Below are 26,392 nucleotides of genomic sequence, written 5' to 3' on the forward strand. Positions count from 1 at the left end.
GGCTGGTCTTAAAACCGTTGGCAAAATAGGGGGGGCATTTGTCTCTCTAAGGTAAAAATGTAAAATTCAAACTGAACTAAATTTGGGTTATTGATTTAGAAAACATTTCTTGGCTATCTGTGAAGTAAATTTACGGTTCTGAGAATAAAAGGAAAAATATAAGGCATTGCGTTAAACAGAAAAGAGGAAAAACTACTCTACGTCATTCTATAGCCCGCCGTGTATTTTCTTTGTCACTTCGCATAAATGCTCGCCGCGTAAGAGATTACACTTGACCCATGACAGCTGTAGCCGTCTAAATCCACTCTTTTGAGTTTTTAGCCTAATAAGGTAAACAAAACTACTTTTTATGGTCGCCTTAGGAAAAGAAATTGAAACGGAACCGTAAATGAACATCATGACGCCGGGCCGGGAGAAAAGTATAGGATTTCGTATGATATTGCTTCAACTAAAGTCTATGACGTGTGGGAGATTAAAATATAAGCACAATTACTCGCTATTACCTACTTTACGAAGATTAACATGAAATTAATCTGTAAGAGGTAATTAAAGTTCATTTGGGAAACTTTTGAAAATTCTGAAGGGACGAAAAAAAAAATCGCATAAATAAGCGCCCTTGAAGAGGCTATTATTCACACCTCGTTTGGAGACTAGGAATTTCATTGCCGAAGCCAGCTGAGTGTAAAGTTCATCCACAGCAAAGAAAGGTGTCATCAAATTCTCTCTCTCCGAGACTGAAATAAGATATGTGTCTTCCGCTAACTCGAATGTGGTGTAGAAACTGCGCACCGAAGCGGCCTCGATTAAGATAACTGCGAGGGAAAATGCAATTCAGCATAAAGCAGGAACTCGATGAGTCTAGCTAAAGACATCTTTTCAACTCTACTGGATGTGTGATCTGAGTCGGGGGGAAAAAAGGGGGAAGGAAGGAAGGGAAGGGAAGATATATGGCGGCCGTTCTGGATGGGCGGAGCCCCCCGTGAGTGATGACCAATAACAGGAACGTGTTCTTTCTCTGCGAGGAACACGACGATAGAAACTTAGGACTGGTAACGAGGGAGGCGGTGCCAAGGAGCAAATAGGAAGAGGAAGAGAGTACCTTTCATGCGAGAGGTACGGGGATCGATGCCCCGCACCTCCACCACGTAGCGTTCCTCTGAACGCGGGGATCTTAAATAGGGATGTAACTATTTAGTACTAGTTGATGGTAGAGACAGCCCTGAACGGGCAGGTACAAATATCTAACTATTCATTAAAATATACTCATGATTCGTTTCTAGACTGAAGTGAGCAATGCAAATGGCAGAATGGGTGTAGACTAGCTTACCCTGTTCGGTTTAGAAATAAGACCAGTAGCTCCTGCTTCTCCGTTGATTCCAGATAAAAGACCTCGTGTCGCTCTCATGCGCACGTATATAAACCCTCGCTTGGCCTCTCGTCACCTCTTGCCAAAGGCCAGTGTTCTTACCATTTCCTGTAGAAAGCTTATTCTACACATTCTGAGCAGGAGCTGACAAGGCCTGCCAGGGTCAATATTTCTTAATCGAACGGGGTATGGTACGAATTTATCCCTGAAAGGGAATTTTCCTTATAAAAAAGGAAAGAAATTCTTATAGTGGTATTTTCTTTGAGAAAAAGGAAATTTTCACTTCACCTGTTCGAGAATTTATGCGAAATTTTGTTGGATTAATAATTTAATTCTGAGCTTGGTTTTAAAGCGTGTTGCGCTTTATGGATGCGAGACACTTGAAAATATTATTTGGACCCAAGAAATGTCCAGGAAAAAGTTGGTATAAAAACGGTATTATGTTTCCTTTCTTAGAATTTACCAAATGAGATGTGCGCTTCTTTTTTAGTGCTTTCGGTGCAGTGGTTTGAAATTTACATATGGTATTGACCAAGTTTCAATGCACGTGGTGTACTTTCTGCCACGTGTTTCCTTTTCCAGCATGTTTTGCGAGTAAATTTTCGCGCAATGTTCTCAGTGATTTAATTCCTTTAATTTCGTTTCTTGGTACGACAACTTGCCCTCGCAAACGCGACGGTCCTCGAATGAAGAGTCTTCCAGTAGATGGCTCTGATGACGCTGGAATCGGGAAATAAAGCAGTAAGAAACCGCAAAGTGTCGTTTCCTTCCTGAGACGCAACTTCCCAATTTTCATTCTACAAACTTCTTGGTAAATTGCTCTTCTAGTACTCTTTAGGCCGTGGCGAAGGGGTTGGTTATGTATAGAGGGCGTTAGCTGACCAAGCAGATCACAAAATGCACTTTATCAATTAGCGAAGATCCGAAGGCGTTGCCCTGTTTCTCAAAGATTTCGAAACTTATTTCACACACTTAAAACACGAACATGAAATTTTGAGCATGCTTCTTTGCTGAATTTTGCATATTAAGAGCGAAGTCTCAAGTTGTTTATTATTTGCTTGTATATTCTTTTGCATAAAAACATAGGATTTAATCTTTTCAATTCGATTCATGTTTCTTCGAACCTGATACATCATTTTAGTGCCTTTAAGTGCCTGTTTTAAGGTTAGTGCCTATTTCGCATAATTTTGCATTAAAATGTCTTTTTGGGGGCATTTGTCGCTTTATTATACTACCCAGAGTCTCTCCAAAGTATATTGGAGAACGTGACATCTTGTGAGCGTCCCTTCAATAATTTCATCCAACCACCATTATTATTTATTTATTTATGTCCTTATATAAATGGCAGAGTTACGAGGCAGAGTTACGACCAATCATAAGACCACTCTCTTCCATCATGATCGTGGCGATAGCCAAAAGTAACGTAAAATACACAAAAATAAAATAGAATACAAAACATTCAAGTCAACGAGTGCACAACGTAGAAAATTAACAAGTTCATGCCGACTGTGTAATTTTTACCGTAACCTACCACAATGGTGTTTACATAATGTTTTCGATAATTTGATTTCGTTGACACGGAATTTCCGTGACGTCATGCATCGAGAGGTCTGGCTTGTGCAACTTTTGCAAGTGAAATGCAAATCCCCTGGAATTGCAATACGATAGCGATCGCAGCGCCACGAAGAGGGACTGGAAACAATTGTTCTCCTTTCGCATCTGCAACCCACCTGCGTCAGTCGCGTAATTGGTGGCCTACAGGTGAGGGGGCAATGCGGTTTTCCAGGTAAATTCGAGACTGAATCAGGAATGACTCCGGAAGAGCTTGCAAACAACGCGCGAGTATAAATGATGTTCAGAAGTAACATATCATTAGAGCAGCCATGTTATAAGCCTTCCAATCATTGCTGCGTCTCCCTTTGCGTCGAATTTTTACCCATGTTAAATTACATTATGTATCTACATGCTATTTCTTAAATCAACATTTCTTCAGGACCTGTCAGTCTTTTAGAAAGTAACAATTCTATTCTAAATTTTTAGTAATATATATATTTAATGCAGTTGCTAATGTTTTTAGATAAAAATGATACACAACATAACAGTTTTTGCATATTATGAATTATTATGTACTCCCATGTCATATACAGGGTGTTTCTAAAGGTCGTTTACAACGCTTGGGAGGTGATTCCTCACACGAAAACAAGCAAAAAGTCTAAGTTCCATTTTTACGACTGAGGCTTCGTTTCCGAGATAGGAGCCTCGCAAAAGGTGACAAAGTGATCGTCACACCTAACTGGGACGAATACTATAACAGATAGAGAGGCGGTTCCAAGGGAATCATAAAGGAATCGTATGTGCTCAGTCCGGAAGTCACTATGAAAAGTTCACTGCACGCATGCGCAATGGAGTCCTCAAAGGAATTGGGGATTTCCAGCAAGAACAATACATGGAAAGGGTATGTAACGCAGCAAGAAGGACCGTGACAATGAGAAATGCGTTAAAGACAACACATCCCGACCTCAAACATCAAAACATGAGCACCGAACACAAAATCCGAAAAGTTGAGCACGGTTGTATACCCCAGTTACACGCGAGGAATGAACGAATCATGTCATGTGGCATACGAGAGACACATTACTCCACCAGGAGGAGGGAAAGAAAAACACATTATCAGGTGATTGCGACAACGTGTATTTTTACACGCGACAACTACGTAATATCCCCCCCCCCGACACACACACACAACAAACAACAAATGCTACAATGTCTTATGCACAGACAGTGCGTGTCACTGTACACCAACTGAAGATGTCATTTTCACCACACAAAGGGGGTGGGGAGCAATACCAAAAGTGTTCGCACGCGATCATTGTGACGTAAAAGAGACCAGTTTTGGAAGCGCTGCACAGGCAAGTCTGGCTCTCGTAGTCTACGTTTGACCTTCATGACTGCTGTTCCCGCGAGAGGAGCTCGAAGGGTTGGTTCTCTCCGGCAGTCGTTCCAGTCGTTTGCAGGTGCTGGGATATGATCAGCAGTTCGCTCTAGGTTGTCATACGCATTGAAGAGTACTAGTATGTTGTATTGAAAGAAGTTGACGTGGTGGAGTGGACAAGTCAAGTATCGCAACAATTGGTCTGTGGTGTTCGTACGGTGATACGGCCAATTTGTGCAGTGTGCCAGTGTTAAACAAAAACAATACTTTGCAGTTCCAGCTCCCTATTACACAGATGGCTGCGTATACGACCCAGCAGCTAGCAGACATGCATCTCATGTATGGGGAGGCACGTGGTAATAGCCGTAAGGCAAGGCGTCTTTATGGAGAACGCTTTCCACATAGACCTTTACCGTCTCACACCTTCTTTCAGGTAGTGGACAATCGACTGCGTGAAACAGGGTCAGTGTTACCACCGCGGCAAGAAGTTGGAAGACCCCGAAGTGTACGCACACATTAGTTTGCAGAAGATGTGTTAACAGCGGTCGCAGAACATCCTGGAACTAGTACGCGCGTGCTCGCTCGGGCACGAAACACGTCTCATGTGAATGTTTGGCGAGTGTTGTCAGAGGAAGGAATGCACCCTTTTCAACTGCAGAAAGTACAAGAACTGTTACCTCGTGACTTTCGCCCTCGTATGGAGTTTTGCCAATGGTTGTTGCATCAGCTGGACACAAACCCTCACTTCGGGGCAAACGTATTGTGGACAGATGAAGCCATTTTCACCAGGATTGATGTCTTCAATAGTAGAAACAGTCATGTATGGGACTTTGACAACCCACATGCACTTTTTGTGGCCCATCACCAGCACAGGTTTTCAGTGAATGTGTTGTGCGGGATAGTACATGATCATTTAATTGGACCATACATTCTCCCTGTTCGCCTGAATGGTCGCACGTATCATGCATTTCTTAGTGACGTTCTGCCTGAACTGTTGGAGACCGTACCTTTGGCACTGCGGCAAGAAATGTGGTACCAACACGATGGTGCACCAGCTCGTATCGATTGTAATGTACGACATTTCCTGCATGACGTGTTTCGCAATAGGTTCATTGGTAGGGATGAGCCTGTGCCTTGGCCACCGAGGTCGCCAGATCTCAACCCTCTCGATTTTTTCTTCTGGGGAGAAATGAAAACCCTCGTATACGACACACCTGTCACATCAGCTGAGGACCTCGTTGTCGCATCAACGTCGCCGCCGCGACGGTAGCAGATACATCTGGCTTGTTTGCTCGTACTCGACAATCCTTGAAATGTCGCTGTCATCTCTGCGTAGAAGTGAATGGCAGACATTTTGAAAACCGTCTGTGATTATTGCCCTCGGCAAATCTCAGTGAGAACACTCTTGGTATTGCTCCCCACCCCCTTTGTGTGGTGAAAGTGACATCTTCAGTTGGTGTACAGTGACACGGACTGTCTGTGCGTAAGATATTGTAGCATTTGTTGTTTGTTGTGTTTGTGTGGGGGGGGATATTACGTAGTTGTCGCGTGTAAAAATACACGTTGTCGCAATCACCTGATAATGTGTTTTTCTTTCCCTCCTCCTGGTGGAGTAATGTGTCTCTCGTATGCCACATGACATGATTCGTTCATTCCTCGCGTGTAACTGGGGTATGCAACCGTGCTCAACTTTTCGGATTTTATGTTCGGTGCTCATGTTTTGATGTTTGAGGTCGGGATGTGTTGTCTTTAACGCATTTCTCATTGTCACGGTCCTTCTTGCTGCGTTACATACCCTTTCCATGTATTGTTCTTGCTGGAAATCCCCAATTCCTTTGAGGACTCCATTGCGCATGCGTGCAGTGAACTTTTCATAGTGACTTCCGGACTGAGCACATACGATTCCTTTATGATTCCCTTGGAACCGCCTCTCTATCTGTTATAGTATTCGTCCAAGTCAGGTGTGACGTTCACTTTGTCACCTTTTGCGAGGCTCCTATCTCGGAAACGAAGCCTCAGTCGTAAAAATGGAACTTAGACTTTTTGCTTGTTTTCGTGTGAGGAATCACCTCCCAAGCGTTGTAAACGACCTTTAGAAACACCCTGTATATATATGGCAATTGCTTAAGCTTCGGCCAGCACAATAATATGTACACAAAAACAATTAGTTTCATTTTTTAATGTTTCTCTGGTCTTGTAATACGCATTAATGTAAAAGGAAAGAGGAAACGTGGTAGACATTTAAATAATTTTACCAAATAATCAGTAAGTGTTCATTATATAATTACAATTAATATTTTAAAGCTCATCTCTTGTTGGCTTATTGTGTATTATATTAGCATTCAAGTGTATAATCCATCAGTGTTGTATTTTTTAACGTGTAACACAGTTCTATATTCAGCTCACTGTAAATATTTATTAATAATAATAATAATATATTGTCGCCTCGATGGCTGAGCGCTTGGTGTACAGACTTAGGAGCACCAACAAATCCGGGTTCGAATCCTGGGCTAGGCATGGATGTTCCTTTGTGAGCGCCGCTTCATCAATTTCAACTGTTCATCCTCATCGCGGCAATTATCCTAATGTGGCGGAATAGCGACGTAAAATAAAGCAAACACAATACAATAAACCTTTTTTGTGCTTTTACCCCCAACGGTCGCTAGGCGAATCCATACCCTTGTTTGATGTTGGCTGCATATTATGAGTGTAGCACTCGAAAGTAAATTAACCGTTACAGAGTTGATCGTCCACAGACTGAATACGAAACTCCTTTTTGCTTCTTCTTCTTTCATTCTTCGTTGATGTAGGGTCCGGAGATTAGCTAGGTAACAATCACAATAGAAAGATATCTCACATTTCCGGTCCTCCACTACACTCGAGCAGAGTCATTGGATGAAGATGGAACATTCTGTTACGGAGCTCACTGAGCGTTTAACGGCAGCTTTCCGAACTATTTGCCCCACATCCGGCTCATTGCTGCTTCATTGTTGGCACTTGGAAGGAGGGGAAGAATATTTGGCTGGAACGCGAGGGCCTCTTTCCTCTTCATTAATGCCTCATTGTTCGCTGGGTATTAAGAACGATGTCAAACTATTAAGGGGGACCGGTGCTAAAAATGCGCATCCGGAAAGTGACAGTGAGAACTTTTTTTTGCTTTCTTTTCGGAATTCCTTGTAATTTCTCGTGTCACTTTCGATCTTCCGTTGAGACTGAGAAGTTGCTATGAAGTATGAGTGCAAGGCTGTCATGGAGTACAAGCTAAGGCATCTTTTAAGCTTACGTGTCATTGTACTCTGAATTCTTGCTACGAGTGTAGGAGAGGAGGAAGGGTGAGTAAAATTAGATGGAAATATTATATTTAGCTGCCGAGGGTGTTTGGTGGAAAGATACGAGTGCGCGTATGAAATACGTAATGGATGCGTGTGTTTGTGTGTGTGTCACTTTCGTACGTACGGAAGAGTTAAAAGTTAATGCATTTTGAGGGAAAAACAACAGAAAAAAAGATGTGGTTGTTTGACTAAAGCATGTGGATGCTTGTTGAGATTTTAATTGTCCTCAATGTAAACACTGAGAAGTCTAATTTAAGATCTCCCCGCCCCCAAGAATGCTTTTCTCACCTTGAAAGGCTCGATAAAAAAAAACGGAATTTCTTGTACGCATGTTTGTATTTTGTGCATGACATAGAGATGAGGAGACAGTGGGTATATAAACAGAACAGCCGAGCATTTTTGAAAACCCTTAGTTTGTATATCTTCAAACTGGAGTGCGGGTTGATATAAATTAGCCTTCTCCGTTTATACACATTCAATTTCTGTAGTGTCATAGCGATATCCCAATGACGATAGGTTTCCACCATCTGCAGAAATAATAAATATTTTATATGCGACTTTAGTACACTTTTCTTTTTGTAGATTTTTAACACATCAATTAGTGGTGTCAGGTTGATACAAGATCAACTTTTACCTTTTGACGATAAGCAAGAATAACAGAGATGGGAAACTTCCTATATTATTCAAGCATCTTGCATTTATGCAGTAGGGTTCTAGAGACATCTGGTGGTAAGTTTCAAGTGGTTAGGTTACAAAATAATACTGCAGATAACAACAGTCAGAAACATGTGGGGTTAATAAATTCAAACGCCATGAACATTTCACGAAGAGCATAACATTCAAACTAGGTGATGAGATCATTGGACTTATTGGTATTTTATAGTACCCCCTTTGGTATTTTATAGTACCCCCTTTCGCTTAGTAGTAGCAACAGCAATTCACTTCTTTACACAGCTTTTTTGTCCAAGGCGCAGTTCAACTGACATTACTCTATTGTTTTTATGTAGAACTTAATATTTTTGACAAGTATTTTATATTGTTTAATGCGGATACCACAGTTCATCATTGATATTAAATTATGGGTCGTCTATTGGAATTAATTTAACCGATGTTTATGCCACCTGGTGGCAAGAGCCAAATACAGAAAAAAAACGAGAGAGTTGATTCATGTAAGAGCAAACTTGCTAAGGAGCTTAATTTCTTCATTCTTAAAGGCATAGTTTCGATTTCAGCATTTATGTGTTAAACTTCGCAAAGACATTGATAAATGACGTATTCTTTACACTAAAGTTGCTGACCAAGGCAGTTTATTAAAAATTAAAAGCACTTTACACGTTACGTTTCTTACCTATGTCAGAGTCTTGCTCAGACGGAGAACTGAACTAAGATGCTTTTTATGCCCATAAATTTAATATGGAATCAAGGCTTAATTGTGTCACCATTGGACATATTGTTATTGAATATATAAAATCTATCTTTATAATCAATATAACTTCAGTTGGATTAAATTATTATTTCTTCATTTTTTTTCAGATTTACGCGAACCACGTGGCTTCGGAAACGCAGAAGCAGTTCGAACTTCATCGCTTGCAGCAAGAACAGCTTAAGCGACAACAGGAACATCTTATACAACAACAGCAGAAAATACAAGAGCTTCAGGTAAGAATAACCTCCGCTCCTTATTTCTTCACTTTGGTGACACAAAGAAAAGTGCTTCATCACATACGAACACAATACATTTATTTATTTAAATCCAGGGTATCGAAACGAGAAATCTTTGAGTCGAAAATGACATAGCCGCTTCAGCGTGCATAGGATATATCAGAGGTGCTGGAAGGTGTGGCAGCACAAATAGAGGTAAATGACATTTCACATTTATCTTAATTCTATCAAATTTGTCCACTGTGTTTGCCTGTAACGTAAGACTTAAGTGTATGAGGAATATATTCTGAGTAAATGTGTGACAACAGCACGTGGGCCAATCATCACGGTTATTTTTTTTATCATATCAGGTGATTCACTTTTGTTACCAATAATAATGCATGGTCTAATTAATCAGTCTAAACTCTCCCTACTTCTCTCATTACGATTTGAGAATTGATTGTGTGTGATAGTAAGCTCGGTTGATTAATTTTAATCAAGGCACGGTGACCGAGCCCGTTATATGATCTCGCCATCGAAGTTCCGGGTTCGAGTCCCGCCCTGGACATCCGTGTTCTTTGTGTCATTTCATCAATTTTATCTAATTGTCACTCATTCTCATCGTGGCGATTAGGCAAAAGTTGAAGAAAAGCGACGTAAAAAGAAACTAGAAAAACAGTGGTCCAAAGTGAACATTAACTCTTGTGTTAATGCAATATTTTAGGCTAATATGATGATAGATTTCGGTTTGTTTTCTGCCAATGTGTGTGCCCTTCCATCATTCATCGCTATCGCCACGAGTTAATCTAAAAAGGCAAAATGGCGTAAAATAATAAAAAACTACAAATAAGAAAAATATATGGTGTAAAACAATGAGAATGGCAAGTAAAATGCTAAACTCAGAATGTCTTTTTAAAAAATGAGAACATAGTTATGGCTAATCGATATACTAATCACAAGTTTCGCATAACACATTTCGTTTCCGTAAATATTGATAACTTAGATACTTGATAGAAGACTAATAATTCAATGCAACTTTGTTTCATGTCGAGAAAATTTACGAATATAATTTCTTGTTGTTTTTTTTTGTTCATGTTTTTTTTTTTCCGAAATGCTGTAAATCTGAAAATAATTAAGATTCTCGAGTACAATTTCTGTACATAGAAGCATGGATGGAGACTGGTGAATAATTTCGTAGTTTCCTATGAAGATTTGTTTTGAAAAACAATTGCATTAATTTCGATACAGCAAAGCACAGTTTTCTCACGTTGTGAATCAGATCTTTATTTATTGCCATGCTTTGTGCAGTGTCTGCAATCATATTCGTTATCGAACATAGGCATTTAACGGAACATGTGGTTAGACGAAATGAGAAGTGTGTGCCTATGTCAGTCACGCCTTTCAACAATACCCATTTGCCATCGTGAAGTTAACCGATTCCATAAACCATCAAAGCAGTTTTCTTGAACAGTGCACATAACAATTTTACCCTTTCATTCTTTCCTGACAAATCCTAACCACCGGAAAGAATAATTGATTGGTGCAATATCCGCACGCTATTTTGGGTGCTCAGTTCACGTCTAATTATAACGTCTTAGAAGCATTTGCACGCCAGGTGGAAGATCGTGTTGTTATGATATTTTGTCTTACGCTCACAGTCAGGTTATCTTGACCTATGGGAAACGTCTTTCAACCGACTGGCGGGTCTATTTTCTTTTATAGTTTTGGCATTCGCGCGCGTTGTACCCTACCAGCCAAATTGATGAGTGATTTTATTCTTCTGTCCCCTATTTTTGTGCCTCCGTTGTTGGGAAAGATTTAAAAGAGGGGAGAGATGAAACAAAGAAAAGAGGAACGGTAAGAAATGGCCGTTGTCAGAAGGAATATGACAACCGTTGCAAGTAATTGGGCAGATCGGTTGATGGATCGAGAGAATGTGCAAGGGCTGTGCCAAGGATAGTCCAACTCCCCCCGTTCTGTGTTTGTTGTCGCCCCGCAGTGAGGATAAATCTTCCGTTCTTCCTGCTAATTGTTTCTTGCCCGAGCTTTTTGGTCTTTGACTTTTAATTGTACTCGGGCGATGTCTTTGTCACGGGACCTGGCACGAAGAATTTATTTGGCAGTTTGCTACAATGGATGGGAACACGTATGGACAATAAATAGGGATGTGAACTTAAAAATGAAACAGGTGTCGTTATTTTCAAAGGTTATCACCTGCTTCGCTCTTGGTCTTTGGATTGTAGCCTCTTTGAACTCGTTCGTAGAGGCTACTTTCAGTCCGAACTGACAGCTGTTATGTTCGTTCAAGTAAGCAGTCATGTTCCTTCAAGAGGCCACAACGTGCACATATCTTGAACAAAAGTTTACAGTGTCCGTAGAACAATGTTTGACGGAACGAGCATAAAAACTAATTTTCTGGCATCGTCATCGCTGCGGGTCCACTATCGCGGCAAAATGTCCATCTATTCCCGTCCTGAACCAGCAAATATGTGTTCACGACTATCGGTACCACAATCACTTGTTTTCAAATCTTAATCCTTAATAAAATTTTAGTGAGGCATTTGACTGCAACATTTGCATTGTACAGAAATAGTTTTTTTACTCTTTATTTAAAATAAAACATACTGCTTTTCAGTTATAATTGTTAAAAAATTATAAAAGATAATATTCATGATAAAGTGTGCTATGCGATTTCTACTGTTTGAAGATTTTACCGGATTATTATCCGACCAATGGCGTCGGTTGGTGGGGGTTGAACCAGTCAGTCAACTCCCCTCCCTATAGAAATTGACATAGTTAATTTTATCGCAGAGAAAAAAAAAAGAAAACATAGTTTTGGTAATCGATAAAATAAATAAATTTAACTTACCTAATCCAGCAAGATAACGAAAGGATAATGTAGTTTACTCCAAAATCAAGTGTTAATGTAAAAACCCGGTCCGAACTTGACGTTTCCACATGCCACCACATATTTAAAATATTAAGATGGTTTGGAAATTTCAACCTTGAATTAACCGAGAAGTGTCACACATTAAATTTCGTGATTAAAGTTTCCCCTAACTTTCAGAAATGTTCCCTGATTGACGTGGGTTAAATTATTAGAATTGTGAGAATGAGTAGCAGTGTTTTAATGGTTTCAAATCCAATAAAAAATATATCGGAAAATAATTTTGCAAGTCACTAGCATTTATTCAATTTCTGCATCGAGTAGAAGGGTTTCATCCAAGGACGATGATAATGGTTTATGATAGTGGATATTGATATTACGAGTAAATCCAGTTTTCAACTGTAAGGGACCTGGCTCTCCCACCTACAAAAATTTCTTGCTGCGCCCATGTATCTGGAATCGTAGAAACCAATTTACTACTGGCTAGAATCTTGTAGTCACAAAAACACTTCTTTGGTGAAAAGCGTTCCAATGGACTAATTATCATAGAAGCAGCTTAATTTTTTTTTCCATTTGCGAAGCTACATTCTTTAGGCACATTAGGTACATTTCGAGTCACACTTCAATATATTACTGATTGATATACACAAGCGCATACAAAGCACAATCCGAGCACTTGCCAGGAAGTAGTTTCGTTGCTTTCCAAGTCCAAACTATCGCTTACGAGCCGTTTCTGTGTGTTTTAATTAATAGTTGCCTCGTATTGTATCGCTTATTTTATATTGCCTTCCTTTCAGAGTCAAATTTCGTCACAGTATGGGACCAAAGGTCTTGGCATTCCTCCGCCACAGTCACTCATGCTGCTTCCCTTCTTGGACCAGTTACGGGGCCTCCCACCAGGTGGCTCTGTTAGTCTCCCGTCACTCTCTCAACCATCGATGACGAAAGCAGCGACATCACTGGCCTCTAGCGTAAGTATTCTCAAATACTACATGTCTATTTGATAACATTTTTGCTTCGGTACGCTATCGGTTGTGGCGATTTTCTGGCGTGGGTGGGGGCACTAGATGGTTGTGAAAAGATTTAGGTGAACCATATCTGCAAATAAAACTGTATTTTGGTATTCACATTATTATAGCACTATCCAAAAAATATATAAAGGTTTCCATTATATCCATCATTGCCTATATAGTCTTTGTTTTTTATCACGAAGTGTGATACTATTTTTTGACAGGCCCACAATGGCCCAGATTGGGCGCCGCCTCTGTTCGCTAAAATAATGCAGATTTTGCAATTTGCCTCTCAGTGTAAATACTGCTGTATTCTGGCTATGACCCAAGAGTTTCAATTTGCTTGACAATAAGAAAGTGTGTGTGTACTAAAACAGAGTGCGAAATTCTGAGGCGAGCAGGGCGATTGCCCCCTTCCAACAATCTTATCTTAAATATTACCCCCACCAAAAATGTCTGGGGAGGGACGAGTTTTTGTTATAACAACAAAGATAAACAATTTGTTTTGACTTCAAATATGCTTTACTAATGATAATGTCGAAAGCACACACAAAGAACGAAGTCTAATGTCTGTCTCTGTGTGTGTTTGTTTTTCTCACACACACAATCTCACTTTCAAGAAACTTAACAATACACCACAACAATGCATGAACATAAAAGTAAAATAAGAATGCAAGACAGATACAAGGATGAAATCTAAATTAATTTGTTTTAATAGAAAGCAAAAACTAAGCAAAAACTTGTTGATAATTAAGCGTTTTCAACAATTTTCTAATTTATTGACATTTTGAACCAATTGGTAAAGAAATTAGTTTCCTACTCTGATATATATAAAAGTAACCAATTAATTCCTTTATATATTTAATGATATGTATATAATTAAATAATTAGTATTTACTTTTTACATGTAATACCACAATGAATATGTATATCATATAAGTGAGATCTTTCTCTTCTACGAGTCTTGAATGATTTCACACCCTGCACTAAAATAATGTAAATTGTGTAACTATCATGTAGACTATCCTGCTGTATTCTGACTATGAGGTCTAGTAGTTATAGTTGTTGATCTCTTATTTCCAGTTGATGCCTCCCGTACCGAGCTGGGTATCGGCGACGGCTCACCTTGCCCACATGTCCGCAGCGGCCGGCGAGAAGTCGTCCTCCTCCCCTCCCCCCTCGTCCCCCGCCGACCCCGACGCGCCGCTCAACCTGTCGAAGCCAAAGACCCAGGTCTCGGGTCACCCGGGCCTGCCGCTGGGGATGGGTCTCGGGGACCAGGGCCAGCAGCCGGTCGCCGCGACCACTCCGAAGCTGCTGCCGCCAAACTTTGTGATGCCTCATGGGTTCCTACCGTACGCGCGCCTGCCGCCTCATTTGTCACCACTGCCCCCTACAGGTATGTAAAATTCAAAGTTTTCGGGAAAGTAATAATGTTGTTTACTCGTACAGTGGGATTTATAAGTATTGCTCAGCATCCATGACTATTTTCGTTCGTTTTTATCTTCATCTTAAGGACTGTATTTTTACGTATACCGGTTCAGAGATTGTAAGCGGGTTGTTTGTTGTTTTGTGTCTGTGCTTGAAGCTTTCATTGCATAAAACAAAGGGAGTGATGGATAATTTGCTTGGTAATACTTATGGATCCCACTGTACAACTCGACGGAATCCGATCGTTCTGTTGTTTTTGTCATTGTACAGTGTATCAGAGAAGTTCACGTACTAGGGATGGCCATAAAATCCGGATAACGGATAATCCGAAAATCCTGAAGGACGGATATGTAGATAATCCGAAAATTTCGATATCCGGATAGTACAGATTTGATGAAAATTTTTTAGAAATTCCGTACAGTGAAATATAACGAATATAAGAATATGTGGATAGCCCGTAAAAACGGATAAACGATAAAACTATCCGAATAACCGGATAGAAAATTATCCGATATCCGGATAACGTTTTGTCCGGATTTGGCCATCCCTACCCCATACCCTTAGATTATAGTACTATATATTTTATATATTTACCGTGTAACATACTTACGAGCGAACAAAATCCACAACAACATTATAAAGGGCATGTAATGGTGTCTTCAGAAGGCACCTCATTTCCACGTAGAACACCTCGGTAACAGCATGCAATGTTGCAGGTCAACGACGCTCTGGCGGCTGGACCTATGGCCAATATAATCCTCTGTTTTTGTCTTCATATGTGCTGAGTGCCTCTTTACAGCCTCAGCTTTTAACCAGGTAAAGTAATGCGTTTTTAGTTGGTTTTAGTTACTATAATGTGACGGGTGTAAAATAACCCAAGTGTTGATGCACCCAAAATATTTATTTCAATCAATCAACAACAATATAAACAATTATGGCGATTAAGCCCATGTCTGCATACTTAAATTTTATAATAATATTCAACACCTAAAGTCATGAACGTCCTAGGACTTGTAATCAACAGGTTGAGTTTGTTCATTAACAATTGTCACTACCAATGTGAGTATAAATCGAATGCAAAGTTGAAAATTAAAGAATATCGGTCAATTTTCAACACAGTCGCAACTTACATGCAAGTATGGGTTAGGGAACTTCTCGGTCATAATGTATTTCAGTTCATAAGGCACAATATTAAAGGAAGCCTTTATTATTTATCATTGATTATGATTGTAATAAAGATTTATTTGTTCTTTATCACGCACACACACACACATTCTTTTGGAGTTGGTTATGTTTTGTATGTGCATTTTGGTACTTTGCGTCGCTTTCCTGTCTCCAGATACTAATCGCAACGATGAGGATAAATGGTGGATTGATTAAATAGATGCAAAAACAATTATATATATATATATATACCTACTCCACTTGGAGTTATGAGGGAGGGAAAAAATCGCCAAATCGCGGCCTGTTATTCTCCACTAGGGAGTTATGTTACTGTCTTGTCAGTAAACTATGAAAACTAGTTTGCAGAAATACTCGGGAGAGGGCAGCAGAGTAAAGTATATCTGGTTTCCGTAATGTCTGAGGAGTATGAGAATTTTGAGGGGTTTTTGTTTTCAGTTTAAAGTAAGAATGTGGCAGTAATTGTATATTATTATGGACAGACAAAAAGTTCTTAAAATTTCAGGGTATAACGAAATATATTTAACAGATTTCAGAGATTTTTTTAGAGAAAAGAACAGAGAAGAAGAAAAGTAAGCACAAGCTGTGTATGACAATTAAATTGTTTTCGCGATGTTTTTAATCCTGAACTACGATTTATACAGAATCATAATTAAACGTTTTCCTGGTCAAGTTGAATCATTTCGATGTGCTGATAACACAAGAGTTCGCTCCCGTCCGCTTTTGTACCCAGATAAGGTTAATCGGGACTGGACTTAGTTTCAAATAGGATGTGAATCACTGTGCAATGTGCCCCCACCGGAGATCAAATCAGGACACCATGAGTACCAGCCGACAGAATTACCAATACGCCATCCTGGAAGCTGTTGGTAATGTTCTGGCAGGGAAGATGCAGATAAAATTGGTCGTCCGGAAGGAAGGGGGGAACAGCCCCCTGGAAAATGAAAGTCAATCAAAAAATTTATATATTTTTTATTTATTTACTTAAAGTTTCAGATACAGTACTGAAAGACCATTTTATACTGAAACTGCAGAAACAAATGCATAATTTCATTCGTCACAGTAATATGTTAATTATTGCAAGGGTGTTGCAAGAACATAACAACTTCAAACTAAAGCAATGTTGTTTTTTAAGGGGACATTACTATTATGGGGGGAAATGTGCCTCGTTGCCCCTCCTTGAAAAAAAATACCTTGCTTGCCCCTCCGTGGAAAATATCCTGCGGACGTTTATGTAGATTCAGGATCTAATTGTTGAAGATGTTTAATTATATGTAGGCCTATCTTTTACAGCAGGCAAGCTGGGAATGCCTGGCAGTCAGGCAGGGAAGGATGGAGTCCTATCAGGTGGCATGCCATCGTCGACGACCGACAAGCAGTTCCCCCTTCAAATGTACATGCCAGGTCCGCCACTGGGACCTGGTCATCCGTCGGGCAAGTCCTTGGATGATGTAAATCTCAATGCCAAGAAAGAAGAAACGGATTTTATTAGTGCAAGTGAGTACATACATTGAGCAATTATCTACAGTAGCAACAAACCTCAGGTGCTTGCAATAGAAGGAATATAAAATAACAGCGTACATCAAGTACAAAAGTGTAGAAATAAAAACATAATAATAGTTTAATATTTACATCATACCCCAAATTCATTAATCGAATATAGCATATTTTTCTTATTGCAGTTTGAAATATTCTGAATGTATTCTACACATCTTGATAACACTGTACGGTGGGCTGCGTAAATATGACCAGGAAATTTGTCGATCATTATTTTCCATTGTTTTCTCTTGCATCGTACGTGTTTTTAACGAATGGAATTATACTGATATAGATATTTCTTGATGCTTCTGGTATTATGATTGTCAAAGAGCTTTCTTCGGGTATGAATCTTACTATTCCCTTTTATGTAGACATTCATTTAAGAATGCCTTTTAGAGCAGAACGGACGTTGCATACTTTAATTTTTATCATCATTAATAAAATTGTATGCGACGAGTTTCCAAACATTGAGTCCTTTGAAAACTTACAGAATAAACATTTGGAAGCATATATTCCAAATTGAAAATAGTTCTATAATAGTTTTAAGGTTTTCGAGTTTCGTGATGCTGAACACACTACTTCCCATCAAAATTGACATCCAAATCCATTTTCTGCACACAAATGAGGATTTTTATGTGGGATCCGTAACCAACGAGTCTGAGAATCGAACCCAAGATCCCTTGGTTACTATGTGACAATGTTAGACGTGAACGTCGTTATTTTCACGATTTTTCCGAGGTTGCGGGTTAAATGTTATTTCAATAACAACTCAAGTCAAGCTGAACAATTCACGTTCCGCAATTCTCCTTGGTTAGTTCATTCAGTATTGTAGCTTCAAAATTAGATTTTAAAATATTACTGCTGGTGAGTTAATAACCATAATAGCAATAAAAAGAAAATCGAAATTTTTAGTTGTCTGTCCAAAATACCATTTTGAAACTGTATTAATGCATTAAATCGGTTACAGAATACCAAGCTCTCCCCTGCAATATTCACACTATTTCAACATGTTGCTACAAAGGAAGTTTTCATTTTCACTTACCGGTATCTAGACAACAGGCCGGCAATCCTTTCAATTTTCAATCGGCGAGGAAGTTGCAATTCAGTTTTCGGCCTTTTATAAAATCTTGGATGTCTCATTTTATGTAACGTGAAAGTAATGAAATGACGTCAAATTACCATAAAAATAGAATTTTATAATCCCGTTCTGCGAGAAACTTAGTTTCAGAGTATACTCTAAACGCCATAACATAAATATACGTTTCTGCGCTCCGAAACTTCTCATATCTTCGAAAAGAAAGGGTTAATCTCATGTGCGAAACCTTTTTCCCAAGAAATTCGAAGGAGAAACCATGTATACCTACTCCCATTATATCTGCTAGATCAAGGCAGGTCTTAACTTCCGGTACTATTTTGAAAAACTTCATTTTATTTGTTTTATTTATCTGTAGTAACAAATTATCCATGAGAAGTTGATGTGTAGCATTTCGTTTATCTTTTCTATAAGTATTCTAGCTTGGAAACATCATGTTGGATTAGTTTTGTACATTCTACCATGTGCATGTTTTAAGGTATATGTAATATTGTGAAGATACATTTTCAAGAGAAGAATGAGTTCATAATTTAGGAGCACTTACTCGCCTAACTCCTAGAGAATTATGAACCGAGAGCTGTGGGCATTCTTGATTGCCAAACTGCTGCAGGTTTCATAAATTTCTGTAAATGCTTTTGACAAATATTCAGTCTACAAATACTCAATATGTTCTTTGAGTTGCTGTTTTTTAAGTCCACTTTGTGCACAGTAAGGCTAATCGGGACTGGACCTACAGTTTAAAGTGGGATCCGAACCACTTGTGCCTCCACCGGGTATCGAACCCAGGACCCCTTGATTACAAGGCAATGACGCTACCACTGCGCCATGGGGGAGGCCCAATATGTTCTTGAAAATACGTCTTTAAGTATTTCAAACACATAAAATATTGTAGTTTTTGAGAGTAACCTGTAATTTATCTTAGAAAGGGTGAACAAAAATACTATTTTTATGATTGTTTTCTCTTAGTGTGGGGTCAAGATCCAGGCTACAAGATGGCGGAAGACAGTCCCGAGAAAGGTAATTATTTCTTGCTTAATTTGCTGCAGGGGAAAAATAGAGTTGGAAGTACATAAACATTGGCATTCTCATCTGTATTTAGCCAGTATTGTAGATAAGTTTTTCTCTTCATAAATATATGCTAATCTACCCTATGGTATCAGTTCTTTTCAAGAGTATTATAATTTGGGGGTAAAATTGGTCTTCGTATCCCTAAGATCCTCTCCGAAGCCTAGAATAATTATTACTATCACAAAATGTTTGTTGTTTGACAATAACCAATGTGGCGTAAGTATAGGTGGACACGTCAGACATGTTTGTGTTCGGGAAATTTCTCGCACAAAAGGACACCCTGTCCTCCACAGTTAAAACTTCCCAAGGACAATTTAACTAAATAAAACACGCGTGTTGGAAATTATGTGCATCAAACTGTTAAAATTAATATGATTTTATACTTCACAAGGGCAGATCTGTGCAAATGCCTCTTTCGATTATACCAATTTCCATACACCGATACAAACGCTATTTGTTGTGCTGGTAGAAGTGATGACTTGATGAGTATATTATTACGACCTAAGTATCTTCTCCAAAAGAAAATGTCATCTAATTTACTAATTAGACAAATTAACAAGAGTATACCAAATGGTATTAAATTTTGTACAGTATCACAGCAAAATGTGTTCGTCGTGTTCAACATGTATAATGCAAAATAGATTTCCCACTGCATTTTTGCGCAGAAGAGGGAATGATAAGAAAGGGATATGAACCGCATTTTAAATAAGTTGAACTAAATTCCCAATTTTGTTTTATAGCAATGGCAGTCAACGTCAAACGTGTTTGGTTTTGTAGAAATATAGGTGTGAAATATGATATGCCCCATTGGAAACTTTTAGCTTTTTCCGATTTAAATAACTTGATTGCCCATCTTGTTCCTACATGTGGAAGAGATAACCCATCTTGCATAACAGGAAGAACTAGTAATGGATTTAGTCAGCCCGTGGCTGCTGTGAAAAATGGTCTAGAATCTCTGAATGAAGCTCGCAGGAAGTTGCGTTTCTCCTTTGAGCTATTAATAATCATACAAAACGGGTCGGCACGGGAATTGTACATGATTAAAATCTTCCACCTGCCTCCACCCAGTAGTCTTTTTTACCGCCCATGATCCTTTTTTACCTTTACTCCTTCATTCAGCATTTTGTCTAACTTGAAAAAGCTGCGACCACAAGTCACCTTACTCCTGTTAGAGATAACGACATAATTGCAAATTTAAGATGACGTTTCTTCGTTTCCCCTTTCGCAGAAAACAAAAATTATCTGACTGACTTAATGTGCTGCAAGCCACGTCTGTCACTTGTCTATATTCAGAAGTCAAAAGCTGAAGGAATGATAAGTTTCCTGTGTAGTCAGTGATACCAACTGTGCAATTTTAGAGTATATTCTCAGCCTTGTCCCGTGGCTTTTCTTATAAATTTGATTGTAATTTTTTTCTTGTCAAAACTCTGTTATTCTCCTTTGGTAGTAAAGATGCATCTTTCAGAAATAACTGATTCATTAAATTACTTCAATATTTACTTCAAAAATATTTTAAATTGAATTTCATATTTGATGATTGGAGTTTTCCACATTAACCTCTGGACATGTTTTTATCTCTAACTTAAATGAAAGTGCAAGGAACAGGGTGTCAAGTAATGCCATATATTATCCTATGTCAGTGAAAAGTAACAAAATATATTAAATTATCTATTCAATTTTGAAAAGTTTCAGACAAGACCTTTGCATATTCCTTCATTTCACAGATTGGAACACTTTCTATATTTTGTCTTAATTCTAATCTCTGTGTGTTTGTTTTCGTAGAATTGTTTAGAAGTACCTAATGCAATTTTTTTCTGTATTTAGTCATGTGATGCCACGTATTTATTTAGTAATGTTGTTCAGAAAAAGTAGAACAAATGTTGTAGGGACAGCTTAACAAGAATGTTGTATATACTTTGAGTAGGCGGGGAAGAGCTTTCGTATTGAATTAGTATACACAAAGGATAAAAATGCGATGAAACAAAATCCAAACATTCCTCAGAATTGTGTGTTAGCATTTGCAATCGGGGATTACATAACTATGAGCGCAAATTTCGAATCGCACTTGGCAACACTGCCACTGAATCCACACTGACGTCCTAGCAGACCAACAGAAGCCTTTAGCTTCATGACAATTTGGTGGAGGATGACAGTTGCAGGAAGACAGGTGTTCGCCTCCCTTTCGGAAAGTTGTGGGTGAGAGTAGGTGTGAAATAGTGCTGAAGTTGGCCAATTCTATCCTTGCACCAAAGGGAAAAAGAAAAATGTGGCTCGTGCTTCTCCACCAGCTTGTAAGACAGGGGACAAAAGTAACAGCCAACAGGTGCATCCTTGGGGGTGTGTTTTGGACAACAAACCAGGTCAAAGAAATAGTATCAGACGTCCAACGTCTTCCTTTTTAGAAGAAAGAAAAATAGAACCTGCCATTTGTAATTCATCATCGATTTTGTTCTTGCTCGGCAAAACACGATGCGATAGTTTTTCCTCTCTCTTGCGTGGATATCCAAACCGGAAATGACGTCATCTTTGTGAAGAAGTGCCCCGAATGCTTTGCTTAACACTATTTGTCTCTTAAGGCTGCTTCCTTAGAGGTTCGTGCTCGTTTTTAATGAGGAGCTCTTTGATCAGATTGCAAGATTATTCCTATCGGGGCCTTATCTCAAAGGTAACGCCTACAAATTATATACATCGTTTTCTGACGCAGTCATCCGGGTCTCATAATTTGAGGCCTAGGAATGAATGAAGAGAGCTACGGGCTAGTTTCGTGAAGGAACGCGTGTGGTTGATTTTTTTTAACAACTTGAGTGAGAAGTTTAAAAGCGCACAGTCGGTCACGATTGATAGTTCTTATGACTTTTTGAACAGGAAGATGTTTCGTTCATTCAATTACAAAGTACATCTGTTACTTTGTTAGGACTACGTCACAAAGTGTGTTCTGAAGCCAGATATATTAGGTGCTATTAATAACGTGAATATTATTTTAGCCAACAACTTTTTATCAGGCACAGTCGGGACACATAAGCAGACCATAAAAGTTAAAGAAGTAGTGTTTATAAGCGTGTGTATTATTATTATTATGTTATTAAACGTATGCCTGAAAAATTCATTGTATTAACAAACAAATGTTAAAATAAATATTGTTATAATGTCTGGAGAAGGCTGTAAGCTATGTTGTTCCATAGGTTCAGTTTTTATCACAGAAAAGTATTTTACAACCAAATATATAATACACATAATGATAGACTAACCTACGAGTATCTACTCTCCAGAATATACTAACAAGGATTACCAGACATTGAAAATAACAGTTTTCTTAATCGTTATTATTTTATGCATTATTTTAGAACTTATATTTTTATCATAAGCTCTATTGGCTGTCATGCAATATCTGTATATTAAGCGAGACCTCCCGTAAAAAAAAAAGTATTAATTTTTGCAATTGTTGAAGGTTCTCCAAAAGGAACACGCACACAAAAGTCATTTTACCATTTCAACTCGTCGTTTTCCAACTACAAACGAGGCAAATTTTTGCTTTCAAATCCTGGTTGAGACACACTTGAACAATACACTGACGAGATCTCCCGAAGACAGGAGACAGTGCCGAGGTTAAAGAAATTCCACCGATTCCTTCAGCAACCCACGCCATTCGCCTCCAGAGGCCCATAGGAAGACTTTCTCCCTGCTTCCGCCTTGGTGGGCGTCCAGTAACTTATCAAGTGCATTCTAGTCCACCCCTTCACTTCGCCCTAAATTTGCGGACTTGCATTACGTATACATTTTTATCAATGCCGCTTTCACCGCATCTGAGCCCACTTTATGCAAGATAGGCTAACCAGGACTGGACCTACAGTCTAAAGTGGAGTCCGAACCACTATGTGCCTCCATCGGACATGGATCCAGTGACTCCTTGCTTACACGGCAACAGTGTTATCACTACGTCATCCGAGTCGCACCACACCCAATGAGCGGCCTCGGAGAATCATACATCCAAGTTTCACTTGCGTAGGCATGATAATGTAACGAGACTTGACATTCTCTCGTATGTGAGAAGGTCTGTCTCGATTTACAAACATCCATCTCGGTCTCGTGGGCAAAGTATTTTTTAAATATAGTTTTTGTGATTGGCATCTCGTTTCAACAATACGAACCTTAGAAAGAAGCTTATTTTTCCTGAATGTATGCTTGTAATCAAGGGGTCCCGAGTTCGATACCCGGTGGAAGCACATAGTGGTTCGGATCCCACTTCAAACTATAGGTTCAGTCCCAATTAGCCTTACTGTGCATAAAGAGTACTTACAACAACAGCTCAATCAATCAAACCTGAATGTTATCCGTCAATTTTCGAGGATTTGACGTTCCACCCGCAGAATGTTCACGACTTCAATGGTCTCCGATCCACCTAGGCCGGTATCATCTTGCACTGATGCACGGCAGTCTTTAAACCGTTTACACCTTTCGAATGTTTTGATGCTGATAAGATTCCCATCACCGAACTGTGCTTGATGTCTTCCATGAATTTCAGTCGGTTTTACGCCTTCATTCACTACACATTTTATCGTACCACGTTTGCACTCGCAGGCTTGTTCGGTATCTTGTTAATAAGTGACTCGATTTGTCCGTGGCATTAACACGCCATGAGGTAATAGTAGACATTTGTATCATATGTTTGGGTGTGATCTGTTATTCTGAAAGATCGATAATCCCGATTAAACTTGAATTACCGTTATTGCAGCTTGCAATAGTCTTACATCGATGTTTGCAATGGACTTCGATATAGTTACTAGCTATACATCTATGTCTAGGTAGTATTCACGATCGTTTGATAGCTAATGTTTATTTTGCTAATTTGATATTTTTTTATATATTTATTTCAGTCCATTTTCTACACAAGATATATCAACTGCTATTGTAGCAAGTGGATACCAAGTAAAAAACAAAATAGTTTTATTTTTATAATTTACGTCAAAGTATAATGTATATTTTGTGTGTTTTAATTGATGTGGTTCATGTTGAAGAAGAACATATTTCGGGATGTTATTTATCAAGCTGGAATGAAGAGTGTTAAAAATAAATGCATGACCATACATTTTGTCAAGAAAAATCACACTCGTCCATAATACTAGTGCTTCACTTTGTCCGGTTACTGGGTTTATTTGAATTGCAATTTTTACAAACTTTGTGCTGCCGAAATAGCCCAGTAAATACCTGCCAAAGTATATATTTAATAAGAATAACAGAATATATACTTCTCGCTTTTTACTATGCATAGGTCGAGCTATTACTTTCAATTTAACAGTCATTGCTGGTTGCAGGGCACAGACATTACTGCACTAAGGCTGGGTCAACTCCGCTTTTACTTTCCGGTATCTGAATGTAAAGTTGGCCCTCTTCTTATTCTGATGTTTTCCGCCGTTTCTGTTGGAACTACGAGTTCAGTAAATTAAATCGACGTTGGTCCAAAGACTCGATTCGATTTTACATATACCCGTCTCGTTATTGTCTTGATTTTTATAAAGACCTGCCGCGTTCTCGTCTCTATTTTACAGAATTTTGACTCGTTCTCGTCTGAATTTTACAGAATTTTGACTCGTTCTCGTCTCTATTTTACAGAATTTTGACTCGTTCTCGTCTCGATTTTACAGAATTTTGACTCGTTCTCGTCTCGATTTTACAGAATTTTGACTCGTTCTCGTCTCGATTTTACAGAATTTTGACTCGTTCTCGTCTCGATTTTACAGAATTTTGACTCGTTCTCGTCTCGATTTTACAGAATTTTCACTCGTTCTCGTCTCGATTTTACAGAATTTTCACTCGTTCTCGTCTCGGTTTTACAGAAGCTTCACTCGTTCTCGTCTCGGTTTTACAGAAGCTTCACTCGTTCTCGTCTCGGTTTTACCTAACCTTGCATCCTTCTCGTCTCAACTCAAAGTTTGAAAACTCGTCTCGGGTTACATGCCCATGCGGTTGGGTGCATCAAAATTTGCAAAATGAAAGTGGCGTGAAATTAATACAATCATGTAATTTGTTGCCATTTCCCTTTGGCTAGAAAACCGGAAGTAAGCCTGTTACTAATGAAGTCATAAAATTTGTCAACATGCCAATAAGTTAATAATTTTACTAAAACATTAGTTAAATATACTTCGATAATTTGGAAACATTGATATATATTATATGTATTGTGTAGTATAATTCTAGAATGCCCTGCGATGCCACGAAGTCAGCAAATGGAGTGAAATTTTACCTTCTAATTTCAGGCAAAGTTTATGGAGCGAAGATTGTTCGTCAGCAGAAGAGAGAGGCAGAAAGCAAACCTCACATCAAGAGACCAATGAATGCTTTCATGGTATGGGCCAAGGACGAGAGAAGAAAAATACTTAAAGCTTGTCCAGACATGCACAACTCCAACATTTCCAAAATCTTAGGTGAGTATTTTGCTCCTAGGAGCATCAAGACAGTTAAAATAATGAACAAATCTAGAGTGGAGGGGATTCTTAGGATTCAATCCACCAGAAACTTTTGGTACATGTCATGGGCGTCGGGAGGGGGGGGGGGGTCGAACCCCCTGGAAATTGACATTGTTCATTTAAAGATACAAGCCGAAAGTTTGTTATTCTCATTGTTAAGAACAGAAATAAAGTTCATTTAGTTAGCATTCCAACAGAATAATCAAAGTAAAAATGCATTGGTTGGAAATCATTGAGTGAAAAATATAGGAACAAGGTTATATTCTACCATTTCATTCAAAGAACAAATGGTTCCACAGTTTTCAAAATTCTAATAATTACAGTTGTAGGTGAGAGAGGTCACACAACTAACTTTATGAAAAAAAAATACCCCTAACATTTAAAGCCTTTTCTTGAACGAAACATGCGAAATTTAATATCAAAATGCGTTTCAGATACTAACTGCAT

The 26,392-nt window shown here is 38.8% G+C and overlaps 1 protein-coding gene across 4 annotated transcripts in view; it reads left to right on the top strand.

Moving 5' to 3' along the window:
* Positions 1-26,392, top strand: part of Sox102F (transcription factor Sox102F) — a 599,620-nt gene that overhangs the window by 564,799 nt on the left and 8,429 nt on the right. For 3 of the 4 annotated variants that reach the window (XM_083123658.1, XM_083123659.1, XM_083123660.1), the window contains 6 exons: positions 9,164-9,289; positions 12,956-13,129; positions 14,252-14,567; positions 17,060-17,278; positions 19,380-19,430; positions 25,736-25,903. In XM_083123658.1, coding sequence (XP_082979784.1) covers positions 9,164-9,289; positions 12,956-13,129; positions 14,252-14,567; positions 17,060-17,278; positions 19,380-19,430; positions 25,736-25,903 — 1,054 coding nt within the window. The remainder of the gene's footprint in view (positions 1-9,163; positions 9,290-12,955; positions 13,130-14,251; positions 14,568-17,059; positions 17,279-19,379; positions 19,431-25,735; positions 25,904-26,392) is intronic. The other variant, XM_083123661.1, reaches the window with a different exon arrangement.

This window comes from Lepisma saccharinum, chromosome 6 (genome assembly GCF_977018435.1).
Source record: "Lepisma saccharinum chromosome 6, izLepSacc3.1, whole genome shotgun sequence".
In the NCBI taxonomy this organism is placed as follows: Eukaryota; Metazoa; Arthropoda; class Insecta; order Zygentoma; family Lepismatidae; genus Lepisma; species Lepisma saccharinum.